This window comes from Echiichthys vipera (genome assembly GCF_963691815.1).
Source record: "Echiichthys vipera genome assembly, chromosome: 4".
Classification (NCBI taxonomy): Eukaryota; Metazoa; Chordata; class Actinopteri; order Perciformes; family Trachinidae; genus Echiichthys; species Echiichthys vipera.
In genome coordinates, this window is record NC_139829.1 from 1188761 (window position 1) to 1203593 (window position 14833).

Consider the following 14833-nt stretch of genomic DNA (forward strand, 5'->3'; position numbering starts at 1 on the left):
TGCAAAAATTAGGAACATTGTGTCTCAGAAAGATGCAGAGAAACTTGTTCATGCATTTGTTACTTCTAGGCTGGACTATTGCAATTCCTTATTATCAGGCTGCTCCAATAAGTCTGTTAAGAGTCTCCAGTTGGTCCAAAATGCTGCAGCACGTGTACTAACTAAAACAAATAGAAGAGAACATATTTCTCCTGTATTAGCTTCTCTGCACTGACTACCTGTAAAATCTAGAATAGAATTTAAAATCCTTCTCATTACGTACAAAGCTCTTATTGGTCAGGCTCCGTCGTATCTTAAAGAGCTCATAGTACCGTATCACCCAACTAGATCTCTGCGCTCTGAGAATGCAGGGCTACTCGTCGTTCCTAGAGTCTCCAAAAGTAGAATGGGAGGCAGAGCCTTCAGCTACCAAGCTCCTCTCCTGTGGAACAAACTCCCAAATGTTATTCGGGAGGCAGACACTGTCCCCATATTTAAGAGTAAACTTAAAACTTTCCTTTTTGATAAAGCTTACAGCTAGGGCTTACGATGAGACTTTATTCTGCTTAATTATGCTGCTATAGGCCTAGTCTGCCGGGGGATAATACTTTTCCTGATACTCTGAGCTTCTCTCCTCTCTGTCTGAATCATTCATGTCCCATCAATGCATGTTACTGATTCAGCTTCTTCCCCGGAGCTGTTTGTGCTTTGTCGTCTCGCAGGTCTCTGCTGATCGTGGTGGTGCTTGCTGCCATGGTCCTACATGACGCTTCCTGCTGCTATTGTCACTGTTACTCATATATACTATCACTAGTTTAATAAACTATAAAATTTGTAGCTGTATCGTAGCGGCTATTGCCACTACTCATCATTGATCATGTTTGCCACCATAATTATTATCATTTTCATATTCTGTCACCTTAGCTGTGCTTGTTTCTACTATTCTGTTGTATTAACTGCCTTAACATATACGTTATATTCACATTACTATAAATATTATAGTTACTGTTAGGCTTTGCTTGCATCTCTGGAAGTGTGTCTGTCTGTCTCTCTCTGTCCATCTGTGTGTCTTTTCTCTCTTTCTCTCTCCTTTTCTTCCTCCCCAACCGGTCAAGACAGATGGCCGTCCTCCACAGAGCTGGGTCTGTCTGACGTTCCTGCCTGTTATAGGGAAGGTTTTCGTTGCCACTGTACTCTACAGAGGAATTGTTGGGTCTATGTAAATCATAAATAAGTCATTGAGTGTGGTCTTTACCTACTCTGTAAAGTGTCCTGAGATAACTTTTGTTATGATTTGACACTATAAATAAAATTGAATTGAATTGAATTGAATTGATATTCTCTCACATGGCTTCATCACAGCTATGCTGATGAAACCCAATTTACTCTCCCTTTTCCTCAGTTCGACACACTCGCTGCAGAACGGATCTCTGCCTGTCTGACTGAAATTTCTCAATGGATGTCTGCACACCACCTGTATAATTCATGTCTGGTGTTGCCATCTAGTGGTTGAAGAGGATAACCAAATTAACCAATACAATGTATCAGCATCAAGTTAGCTGTCTGACTTTTATTTATTATGATTTGATGCTTTGAACGGGTCATCTTAGCAATCATCCCAAAAGTTGCCCCCCCTAAGAAATTTGTCAGGAGCGGCCACTGCTGTCAGTCAAACATCTTGTGTAGACAGCATGAGAGAAAACACACTTGGCAAACACACTGAGCAAATGCAAATCAATCCATCTGGCAGAGTCAGGTTAACAGTACCATCGCACCCCTATTAAGGCGCACTCACACTGTCCATTTGTACCGTGCCCAAGCACTCTTCACGGCTAAAGTTTAGTTTGTTTGACTAGTGAGAGTTCAACTGTACAACGCCAAGGCATGGCACACTTACCAGCTGCGGCCCGGTTGAGAGAAGTGGGCTTTAGAAAAGCTGTGATGCACATGCACGGGCACAAGCGTGCACAGGTGTATGAGCACGAGCGTGAGCATTGACGGCGGTCCTGATGTCTATTTATATGCGTCTGTTCTCCGTGACGGACATTTAAAAGGATGCCAAAGAATGGTTTGCGGTGGTTTGATGTGGAAGTGGACTGCAGATTTGGTCAGATGAAATATTCAAAAACAGTCGGACAAAACTAAATCTCCAAGGGGTGATGATGTATAGGCAAGAAGCATTTACGCTGAGACTCGGATCAGTAATGTGAGTGCAAACGGGCCTGGGCCGCAGGGGTAGAGGGAGAGGGGGAAAATCCCCCTAAAGCACAGGGCACGGTACTTGTGGACAGTGTTAGTGCGCCCTTATTTATCTATATTGCCTATGCCAAAAGCTGGCTCTGAAATTGCAGAGGAGACTACAACTTATATGCCAACTTCAACACTTGGTGACAGGTTACAATCATACCCCAAATGTCCACTGTATGCACTTCATCATGTTCCAAGTGAGCAACCTTATATCACATCATCACAATAGAGCCAGACTGCAACATGGCCCCATATTGTACTGCATATCAGTGCTGAATGTTCTTCTTTTTGTTACTGAGAGTGGTCCTTTATCCACTGGCAGAATCTGTATGAATATTTGGTGGGGCTGACTGTAGAAAAGGCCCTGCCTGGGTAACGGAGGCTTTTCCACAGGTTCTCCATTCTTTTCTTCCAGCCGTAGACAGTGAATATGTCTATAATGCCCACAAAGTAACGACGGTCAGGCCCATCTGTCACATGAATTGCATTTTTGCAGTTGGGCAATAGCCTACGGTTATGCTCATGGAATTCCTGCAGTTCTGAGTCAGTCCTGGTTTCTTTGGCAGGGCAGTTTATCTCTTGGGAGGGGATTCCTTCCCCTGTTCCCTCAGCTGCTGTCGGTGTTGGGCTGGCCCCACAGTCTGTAGTATCTGCTGCCTCCTCTCTCATGGTCCCCTCCAGTAATGGAATGGTGGGGGGATCTGACTCCGTGGGACTGTCATCAAAATCCACAGACCTAGGCAAAGCCAGAAACAAATCCACAGAATACAATCAGAGGGGTGTTTCTAAAGGTTGCACAGCAGGGCAATCTGTGAAAATCTTGTTTTGAATGAGTCAAGCAAATAACTAACAGATTAATCGGTTTCATGAGGCCAACTCTTGGCTCTGAGATTAAAGTCTGGTTAAGGACCTGCTCCTTTATGACTTTAAAGGGGACCTATTCAACTCTTTTTCAGTTTCAAACATGCATTTTGTTTTTCTAATAGAACATGTTTACATGCTTTAATGTTTAAAAAAACATACTGAAACTGAAACTATTTGCGGCTATCATTTCTAACTTTGAAAAAAAATAACATTTTATGAAGCCCCCCGCCCCATCTCCACCACAGAAGAACTCAGTGATGAGGCATCAAAACAATTTGCTAATTACTCAGAATAAGGCTGCATGCTCTTTACTAAGGTATTCATGCAGATTTACTGTGAATATAATGCATAACTGCCTATGCTGGTTAAGTGTTAGGAATAGATTTACTGCCTCATTGCTTAATTTTAATATAAATAATTCAATGGCTAAATTGCCATGGGTATTGTAGAAATGTTTTTGTTTCAGTTTTGATGAACATAATTATAATACCAGGAATGCCCGGAAAGCAGATTCACACTACCTAAGGTGAAAACAAACAGAGAAAAAATAACTGTAGTACATAGAGCTATGAGTAAATGGAACACCATATCTGGACAGATCATTCAAGAAAGGATAAAAAATCAATTCAAAATATTACTTCAAAAACATCTCAACCATTTGGTAACGGATGCTGTCCTTCCCATCAAGATATATAATCATTAAGGGTTTTTGTTTATCTATGTTTGTGTTTGGTCTGACCATCATAGATGCATGTCACGTTTATCTACATATGTTTATTTCTTCATTATGTGAATAATTAAGGGTCATGTGTGTTTTTGACTATTGTTATGTTTTCGTTATTATTTTTGTTAGTAGGGTCCAAGCACGAAAATGAGAGTGCAAGGAGGCCTATTGTTTTTGTTGGAAAACAGTCCAGGCCTGAAGACATCTACATGCTGAAATTGAGTCATAGTCATAGCGCCCCCTACTGAAAACAGGATCAGAAGTGGTAAAAATTGCAAGGTTCTGCAGTAATCGTGGCTCATGTGTGGCCAGTGGGCTGCATAGCGCCCCCAAACGCATGCCATGGTTTTGGAAAATGTTCTTTTGATGTTCATGAAATTTGGTGGGATCATTGCAGTCATCTTAAAGCGCACATGTACGGTTTGGGAATTTTTCTTCACTGGAGAAGAAGTCAGCCATTTTGGATATTGTGTGTCAATTTTTACGAAAACACAGTTTTACGGTTCGAGGACTTTAGGATGCACAAAAACTAACAACATTTTTCACCCACATTCAAACTAGTAATAACTTCGATTTGATGCCACAATTGTGCTTGGGCGTGGCACGTCGGCTCTATAGCACTTCTTAAGTACTTTTAGAATTCTTGAGTGCACAAAAAGTTGCACATGCATCATTAGTGTCTAAACCTAATACCTGATATGAGTCTTGGGCTTGTGTGTGTTAAATTGGCTCGAGGGCACCCCCTAGAATATTTCACTGGCCCCACATTTAAATTTGATGTAGACGTACAAAATTTGGTAGGCAGATGTAAAGTATGGAGAGTAAAAAAAAAGCCTCTTGGAGCCATGCCCCAAGTCCATTTTTTGCAAAGTGAAGCCAGTCGGACATGTCATACTTTAACGAACTCTTCCTGGAAAATTAACCTGAGTGACTTCAAATCTGGTAGGTTGCATCCAAAGACCTTCGTGATGCTAAATTTTGAAGCTTTTGAGGATTTATGGAACGCCCTCGATGTGGCGTGGCGAGTAATTTTGCCCAAAACTTGAAAAAGGAAGTTGTTTCTCTACCCTCAGGATTGACGTAAAAATCTGAAAATTGGTAGGCATTTATAATTCATCGAGGAGAAAAAAAAGTATCTTTGAGCCATATGCTAAAGTCAACAGGAAATTAGCCATTTGAAATTTTATGCCCATTTTCTACCAAATTTAGTCCTTAAATCTAATAAAGTAATCATTGTAGGATATTTTAATATTCACGTGTACCTTGATGATAATAGCCTTAGTACTGCGTTTATCTCTCTATTAGATTTGATTGGTTTTAGTCAGAGTGTACATAAACCTACTCACTGTTTTAATCACACCCTCAACCTTGTTTTGGCTTACGGTGTGGAAATCAAGGAATTCATATTACAGGACTACTCACCTCTGTGCAAAGGTTTCTACACTAGATGTTTATCTGATGTGCTGTAACTAAATTTAGGGAAGCACTTCCATTGGCAATTAATTTAATGCCTTATCCTAATATTCAAGATTCCTGTATTAATGTCAGTTTCTCTGAAATTGATCACCCTGTTGACAGTGTTGCAGGCTCACTATGAACAACACTTGACTCTGTTTCTCCTTTAAAAAAGAAGATAATGAAACAGAGGAAGTTGGCTCCATGGAAAGTAAATGGCGTTCCACTGAATTGGAAGAATATCGCTTAGTTTGGCTAGAAAGTCTAAAAACATAAAAAGGCCCTCCGTAATGCCAGAGCAGCCTATACTCATCTTTAATAGAGAGGAAAAGAAGAATCCTCGATTTCTTTTCAGCAATGTAGCCAGGCTGACAGAGGTCCACAGCTCTATTGACTTCATGACCTTCTTTATTGACAAAATTATAACTATTAGAGACAAAGCCTATGAATATTCTCATTTGTCCGGGTCATCTTTATCCCCAAAGCAATTTCAGTCAAAAGCAACTGGACTTGGTTATTTGTCTAAGAAGACATTTCACCTCTCATCCAAGAGGCTTCATCAGTTCATGTACGCATCTAACCAGGCTGGGACTAATCCACCTAGCTGGTCGGGAGATCAAGGTATTTAAGTTGAAGAGAACATATTTCTCCTGTATCAGCTTCTTTGCACTGGCTACCTGTAAAATCTAAAATAGAATTTAAAATCCTTCTCATTACCTACAAAGCTCTTATTGGTCAGGCTCCGCCGTATATTAAAGAGCTCATAGTACCGTATTACCTGACTAGATCGCTGCGCTCTAAGAATGCAGGGCTAATTGTTGTTCCTAGAGTCTCCAAAAGTAGAATGGGAGGCAGAGCCTTCAGCTACCAAGCTCCTCTCCTGTGGAACCGACTCCCTAGTGTTGCAGACACCATCCCTATATTTAAGAGTAAACTTAAAATTTTCCTCTTTGATAAAGCCTACAGCTAGGGCTTAGCTAGGTTGTTATTGGCATTCAATTTCTCTTAGAGTCTGCATATACTGGGCTAATACTGTTCCTCATACTCTGAGCTTTTATCCTGTCAGTCTGTATCATTCATGTCTCATCAATGCATGTTACTAATTCAACTTCATACTTACCACCATTCTTGTTATTGTCATTGTCATTTTCTGTCACCCCCGCTGTGCCTGTTTCTTGCTGTTCTGCTGTTAACTGCCATAACATGTAAGTCATATTCACATTACTTTAGCTATTACTATAGTTACTGTTACTTTTGTGGTTGCTTGCATCTCTGGAAGTGTTTCTCTGTCCGTCTGTCTTTGTGTCTGTCTTTGTCTCTCTCTGTCCATCTGTCCGTCTTGTTTCTCTCTCTCTTCTTTTCTTCCTCCCCAACTGCTCAAGACAGATGGCCGTCCTCCATAGAGCTGAGCCTGTGGACGTTCCTGCCTGTTATAGGGGTTTTCATTGCCACCGTACTCAATGGGGGAATTGTTGGGTCTATGTAAATCATAACTAAGTCATGTTATTGATTGGCACTGTAAATAAAATTTAATTTAATTTATTTTAATTTTTGCACATTTGCATGTTTTGTACTTTAACAAACTCCTCCTAGGGATTTAACACAATCAACTTCAAAATCAGCCAGTATCATCTCAAGATGTTTGTTTCGCTGTAACTTAGACATAAATTGTCCAATCCGCACCAAATTTCTCATGAATGACAAGAGTCATGTCCAAACCACACCTTCATCTCAATATTGACTCACAGTGAAAGCGCCCCTTGTTGGCAGAATGAAAAATGACAAACATCATCCGATTTACATGAAATCTCATTGGGGGCTCCTGACTTCATGTATGGAAACATAAGACATGTTTTGTGGATTTGGAATGATTGCATGGTGGCTATTTTGTGCTTCTGACCATGAAACAGAAAATAACTCTAACTTAAACATACATTGTCCAAACTCCACCAAATTTTCCAGGCATAATGAAAAACACATACACACACAAAAACACAGATTTCATCCGATTTACATCAAATTTTCAATGTGCGTTCAGCACATGATATCCAAGGGGGTTTGTACGCACTCTCTAGCGGCACACAGGGCACACAGGAATCACTGCAAGAGTTGTGATAGATAGCCCGCAGCTCCTAACCCTCCATGCTGCATCCCATCACACAGACGTGTAAAGTCGCGACTGTGACTGATGGGTCCAGTCGGTTTCCCAATGTGCAGCAGGTGCGATGGCCTGTTCATCGCCGCTTGCGGCTTTAATTTTTCTTATTTAACTATTTCACAGATAATTTGAGGTGCTTGGGCCACACAAAAACAAATAAAATTTGGTGAAGTAGCTCAGTAGCTGGCTCAGTAGCTCCCCCTACACCACATTACAAACTCCAAGATTGATGAAAATACATGAAAACTGGTAAGCATATAGACCTTCCAGACGAACAAAAAAGTTGGAGGGACCAATACCCTAAACTTGACAGGAAGTCAGCCATTTTGATTTTTATGGCCATTTTTCAATATTTGCACTTGTCATACTTTAACAAACGCCTCCTAGAGATGTAACCCAATTGACTTCAAATCTGATCAGTAGACCTTTGAGACATGTATGAAGTTAAATTACGAAAGGGATTTAACTTTTTATCAAAGGGCATGGCTATGGTTGTTGTCAGAAGAACTTCAAGGAGTGTATTATGCTTCACTGTCAGAATTTTTTAACTTTCGACTGGGGGGCGTGGCCTTGGCAACAGCAAATTTCGATTACCCGCCATGATGATGAAGAAACTGCTCTATATCCACAACACGTGTTCAGATCATTTTCAAACTTCACATGTATGATAGGAGACCTGCCCTGAAGACATATGGAGGAGAATTTAAATCATAGTCATAGCGCCCCCTTCTGTCAACAGGAAGTTTCATGTTTTGTGACTTGATGTCCTGCTCCACACTGGTTAAACAGATCCACCTCAAATCAGTCTTTCAAGCGTATGACGAGTGTGGCGATGTGCTGATCTTAAGCAAGAATGACTTGATGTTTCATGTCATCTGGCATAGCTGCTTTGCTGAGCTGTCCTCCCACTCTCAAATGTCCATTTTCCAGCACTGGGTCAAGTTTGTAAATGTGACTGCATTTCTTCACTCCAGATGTTCCTCTTTTCAGTGCAGCTATTTCACCACTGAACCTTTCTAGTTGGCAATACTGAATGATGGCAAGCTCAGCTGCTGAAGTTTCTTCAAGAGACGAGGTTTGACCACCCAGTGTGGCTCTGAATGATTTCATGGCTCTTTCAACTTTATTCTTTTGCTGAATTGTGTCAAGCACAATGCTCAATACCGAAGCTTACTTTTCCTTCCTCTTCTGACTCAACACCTGCAACACCTTTTTCAATTGGAGTAAACAAGCTATTGAGGCTTTTAACCTTAACCACTAAATTGGAGGAATCTTACTTAGTTTGAAAAAAAAGTCTAAAAACATATAGGAAGGTTCTCCGTAATGCCAGAGCAGCCTATTGTTCATCTTTAATAGAGTAGAATAAGAACAATCCTCGATTTCTTTTCGGCACTGTAGCCAGGCTGACAGAGAGCCACAGCTCTGTTGAGCCATGTATTCCTCTAACCCTCGGTAGTAACGACTTCATGACCTTCTTTAATGACAAAATTATAACTATTATAGACAAAATCAACTCAATTTGCACCAATTTTCTTCAAACCCGGCAACCTTAGTAACAACTGTACGACCTGATATATTCTTGGACCGCTTTTCTACAGTTGACCTTAACAAATTAACCTCTATTTCAGGATCAAAGCCCTCTACTTGTCTCCCAGACTCTATTCCAACTAGGTTACTTAAAGAAGTGTTACCTTTAGCTAGCACTCCTGTATTATATATGATTAATATGTCTTTATCAGTAGGTTATGTACCACAGTCTTTTAAAGTAGCTGTAATTAAACCTCTTCTCAACTATAGACCTATATCTAATATTCCTTTTCTCTCAAAGATCCTCAAGAAATTAGTCACCAATTAGCTGTGTGACTTTTTACATAATAATGAGCTACTTGAAAACTTCCAGTCAGGATTTAGAGCAAATCATAGCACTGAGACAGCACTGATAAAAATTACTAACAACGTTCTTATAGCTTCAGACAAAGGACTTGTCTCTTTGCTTGTTCTACTAGATCTCAGTGCTGCCTTCAACACTATTGATCACCGCGTCCTGCTACAGAGACTGGAGCATCTAATTGGCATTAAAGGAACCGCACTGAGCTGGTTTGAGTCTTATTTATCAGACACTTTATCCGACACTTTATCAGATTTCTCAGTTTGTACATGTTAATGACAAATCCTCCATGCACACTAAAGTCAGTCACGGATCCCACAGGGTTCTGTCCTTGGACCGGTTGTATTCACCTTATATATGCTTCCCTTAGGAAATATTATAAAGAAGCACTCCATACATTTTCATTGTTATGCTGATGATACACAATTGTATTTGTCGATCAAACCAGAAGAAACGGATCAGTTAGATAAACTTCAAATGTACATTAAGGAAATAAAAAGCTGGATGACCTGCAATTTTCTGATGTTAAACTGAAGTTATTGTACTTGGCTAAATAGCTAAAGATATTGTTACTCTGGATGATGTTATGTTGTCCTCAAGCACCACAGTAAGGAACCTGGGTGTTATTTTTGATCAGGATATGTTCTTCAATTCTCAACAAGGACTGCATATTTTCACCTGCATAATATTGCGAGAATTAGAAACATTGTATCTCAGAAAGATGCAGAGAATCTAGTCCATACATTTGTTACTTCTAGGCTGGACTACTGCAACTCATTATTATCAGGCTGCTCCAATAAGTCTGTTAAGAGTCTCCAGTTGGTCCAAAATGCTGCAGCTCATGTACTAACTAAAACAAAAGAGAACATATTTCTCCTGTATTAGCTTCTTTGCACTGGCTACCTGTAAAATCTAGAATAGAATTTAAAATCCTTCTCCTTACCTACAAAGCTCTTATTGGTCAGGCTCCGTCATATCTTAAAGAGCTCATAGTACCGTATTACCCGACTGGATCGCTGCGCTCTGAGAATGCAGGGCTACTTGTCGTTCCTAGAGTCTCCAAAAGTAGAATGGGAGGAAGAGCCCTCAGCTACCAAGCTCCTCTCCTGTGGAACAAACTCTCAAGTGTTGTTTGGGAGCAAACACTGACCCCTTATTTGAGAGTAAACTTAAAACTTTCCTTTTTGATAAAGCTTACAGCTAGGGCTTACAATCCCTTAACAATGTTGTTATTTTTTAAATGATTTTGTTCTGCTTAATGATGCTGCTATAGGCTTAGTCTGCTGGGGGATAATACTTTTCCTGATCCTCTGAGCTTCTCTCCTCTCTGTCTGTATCATTCATGTCTCATCAATGCATGTTACTAATTCAATTTCTTCCATGAAGTTGTTTGTGCTTTGTTGTCTCACAGGTCTCTGCTGTTCTTGGTGGTGGTGCCTGCTGCCGTGGTCCTTCATGATGCTTCCTGCTGCTATTATCGCTGTTACTCATATATACTATCATTAGTTTATAAATTATAACATTTGTAGCTATTTAAACATCATCAGTGGTATGTCTCGCTGTATCGTAGCTGCTATTGCTGCTACTCATCATTGACCATGTTTGCCAACATAATTATTATCATTTTCATATTCTATCACCTCAGCTGTGCTTGTTTCCACTGTATTAACTGCCATAACATATAAGTCATATTCACATTACTACAGATTTTATTATAGTTACTGTTACGCTTTGGTTGCTTGCATCTCTGGTGTGTCTGTCTGTCTCTCTCTATCCATCGGTCTGTTTTTTCTCTCTTTCTCTCTCCCTTTCTTCCTCCCCAACCGGTCCAGACAGATGGCTGTCCTCGACAGAGCTGGGTCTGTCCGACGTTCCTGCCTGTTATAGGTAAGGTTTTATACGAAGGAATTTTTGGGTCTATGTAAATCATAAATAAGTCATAGAGTGTGGTCTTTACCTACTCTGTAAAGTATCCTGAGATAACTTTTGTTATGATTTGACACTATAAATAACATTGAATTGAATTTAATTGAACCATGACGAAGAGCAGGTTAGTAGCTGAGTTTTTGCTTTTGGTTCATCTTTGATGATCACAGTGTTTACTATGGCCTCTCCTTTAACCTCTGGGTTAGTGTTACTGCTGGACTCCACAATGTTAGTGGGCCATTCTCTTTTAGTTTTTTAAAGAAAAAGTTTGGGCCATGGATTCATCTGCCGGTTGTAAGAAGATACTCAACCTTGACCCCACGAGAGGCCTCATCAGCTGGGTTCTGCTTGGGGTCCACGTACCTCCATTGTGAGATGACAGTAGCTTCTCTTATAGCAGAAATCCTGTTAGCCACGAAGGTGTGAAAGCGCTTTGTTTCATTCCCGATGTCCTTATACACAGTTGTATTATCTGTCCATAAGATAAAGGTTTCCACTGGTTTTACTGCAGCTCTACTTTTAAAATCCTGCTTACCCTCACTGCAAGCACAGCAGCTGTCACTGCCATTCTAGCAATTGTCACTTTCTTTACTGGATAAACTCGTGCCTTTCCCAGGATGAAAGCCTGGTAAACCTGGTTCTATTCATTCTGGAGATGAAGGTAGGAAACTGTGCCGTACCCATCCTCGCTGGCGTCAAGAAAAGAAATGAACAATCATCTTTTGGATGCCGGTTGCACCTTCATGAAGGACAAGACCTTGTGCCTATGCATTGATTCACTCAATGACATTACGGTTAAGAACCGGTATCCTCTTCCCCTCATCTCCTTGGCCTTTGACTTACTTCAAGGGGCCATGATCTTCACCAAGCTAGTCCTCCGTAATGCCTACCACCTTGTCCGCATCCGAGAGGGGGATGAATGGAAGACAACTTTTAACACACCTACCGGACATAATGAATATTTGGTGATGCCATTCGGCCTCACCAGTTTTAGTTATGTCCCCAACCCCGAGCGGCAGTTCGTCATGGAGGGGGATGCATCGACATTGGTGTAGGGGCGGTGCTGTCTCAGTGAGCAGCTAGTGACCAGAAGCTTCACCTATGTGCCTTTTTTTTCCTCCTGCCGAGAGTAATTATGGCATTGGTAACCATGAGCTCCTTGCTGTCAAACTGGCCCTGGAGGAGTGGCACCACTGAAACTCAAACAGCCCTTCCTGGTTTGGACGGACCACAAGAACCTGGAGTACATATGAACCGCAAAGAGACTTAACTCTCGACAGGCGCGGTGGGCCCTTTCTTCACCAGGTTCAATTTCACCCTCTCCTGTAGACCTGATGCCCTGTCATGTCATTTCCAGAGGATAACACCAGTGCTTCAAACACCATCCTCCCATCCCTGTGTGTTGTGGCATCCCTTACGTGAGAGATTAAGGAGAGGGTGAGAGCCGCCACAGAAAGACAGTCTGGTCCTAGTGCCTGTCCACCATGTTGCTTGTACATGCCTGCAGCCCCGAGGTTGGATGTACTCCAGTGGTCCCATGCTTCAAGGTTGTCCTGCCATCCTGGGATCCAGAGAACCTGGGATGTCCTTCTGCGACATTTCTGGTGGCCTACATTACAGGAGGACACCCAGGAGTATGTCAATGCCTGCCAGACCTGAACAAAACATCACACCAAGCCCCATCCAGCCTTCTATATCCTCTCTCAGTGCCACATCGCCTTTGGTCCCACATCTTAGTGGACTTCGTCACGGGCCTGTCGGATGGTAAAACCGCTATCCTGACTATTGTAGTTGAAGATAGCCCACTTTGTGTCCTTGGCTAAGCTCCCATCAGCTAAAGAGATGGCCAATTTTCCTCAGTGTTCTGGCGCTTCATTGATGGGGGACTTACCTACACTGTATGCCGCATCATCCGCTCTCGCTGACATGGAAGAGGCTGCCAGTACCTCATCGACTGAATGGGCTATGGTCTGGAGGAAAGATCCTGGGTTCCTGCTCGACACATTCTGGACCGGCGTCTCATCCAAGACTTCCACCAGCGACACCCGGATCAGCCCTCCGCTGGCAACATCAGGGGCCCTTGCTGTAATAAAATGAGGCTCACTCTCACCATAGAGGATTACGGGAACAATCCCATGGGGTTTGTTTATCGCGTTTCTTGCACCCATGGCTATTTTTATCGATATTCTGGCCAAAGGTGCGCTCACCTTTTGTGGCCTCACGCCAACGCAGAGGGAAACGAACCGGTGGCGAAGGCGCACGCCGCTACCCGGAATATTTCTCTCAAACGTTCGCTCACTGGGCAATAAAATGGATGAACTCCAGTTTCTTTTGAGGAGAAATAATATTCATCCTCTGTTCTGTGCTTCATAGAGACATGGCTGTGTGGGGACATCACAGACTCCGCGCTGCAGCTGGATGGATTCTAGCTTAACCGCGCGGACCATGATACGTGGCTCTCCGGCCCGCTGTCACTTGCGCTACACTGGGTCACTCTGATGATGACATGGTCCACCCAGTTCCTGGACCAAGGAGGCTGCGGAGGATCTGAAGGCTTGTTTGGACTGCACTGACTGGGATGTTTTCAGGGCTGCTTCCACCAGTCTGGATGAGTACACAGAAGCTGTAACCTCATTTATCAGCTTCTGTAAGGACTGCTTTGTGCCATCACCGTCACCAGGGTGACTTATACTAATGACAAGCCCTTGTTTACACCAAGACTCTGGCAGTTGAGGTTGGATAAGGAAAAGGCTTTTAAGAGTGGCAACAGAGAGATTACGAGGCCAAGTACAGGTTAAGCAGGGTGTGCTCCCTGTACACCAACAACTGCACCTCCAGTCACCAGTCTGTCAAACTCCTGAAGTTTGCAGACCACACCACACTCACTGGACTCATCTCTGATGGGGATGAGTCTGCCTACAGGTGGGAGATTGACCACCTGGTGACCTGGTGCAGGGAGAATAACCTGGAGCTCAATGCTTCCAAAACAGTGGGGATGATAGTAGACTTCAGGAAGAGCAAAGCCCCACCCTCCCCCATCATCCTGTGTGACTCCCCAGTGGACACCGTGGAGTCCTAACGCTTCCTGGGCACCATCATCTCCCAGGACCTCAGATGGGAGCTGAACATCAGCTCCCTCGGCAAGAAGGCACAGCAGAGGACTTACTTCTCAAGGCCGTTATAGAAGTTTAACCTATCACAAACAATGCTGGTCCACTTCTACACTGCCATGAGTCCATCCTCACCTGCTCCATTGTTGTCTGGTACGCTGCTGCCTCTGCCAAGGACAGGTGCATACTGCAGTGTATCATTTGCTCTGCAGAAAGGGTGATCGGATGTAAACTACCTTCTCTTCAGGAACTTTACTCCTGCAGGACCCTGAAGAAAGCTAGGAAAAAAGCTTCTGACCCCTCTCACCCCGGACACAGGTTGTCTAAACCTCTCCCCTCCGGCCGAAGGCTGAGGTCTATCAGGACCAAAACCTCCCGCCACAGTTTCTACCCCTCTGCCATCAGGCTTTGGAACCCAGCTAAAGACTCTGACTGAAACTTATGGACCTACAACTCACATATGCGCCCCTACGTTGGACACT

The 14833-nt window shown here is 42.6% G+C and overlaps 1 protein-coding gene across 1 annotated transcript in view; it reads right to left on the bottom strand.

Moving 5' to 3' along the window:
• Positions 1-1339: 1339 nt before the first annotated feature.
• LOC310946176 (phosphatidylinositol 4-phosphate 5-kinase-like protein 1) overlaps positions 1340-14833 on the bottom strand; it is a 30955-nt gene continuing 17461 nt past the window's right edge. Inside the window, exon 10 of the mRNA XM_083912550.1 lies at positions 1340-2962. Coding sequence (XP_083768676.1) covers positions 2518-2962 — 445 coding nt within the window. The 3' untranslated portion in view covers positions 1340-2517. The remainder of the gene's footprint in view (positions 2963-14833) is intronic.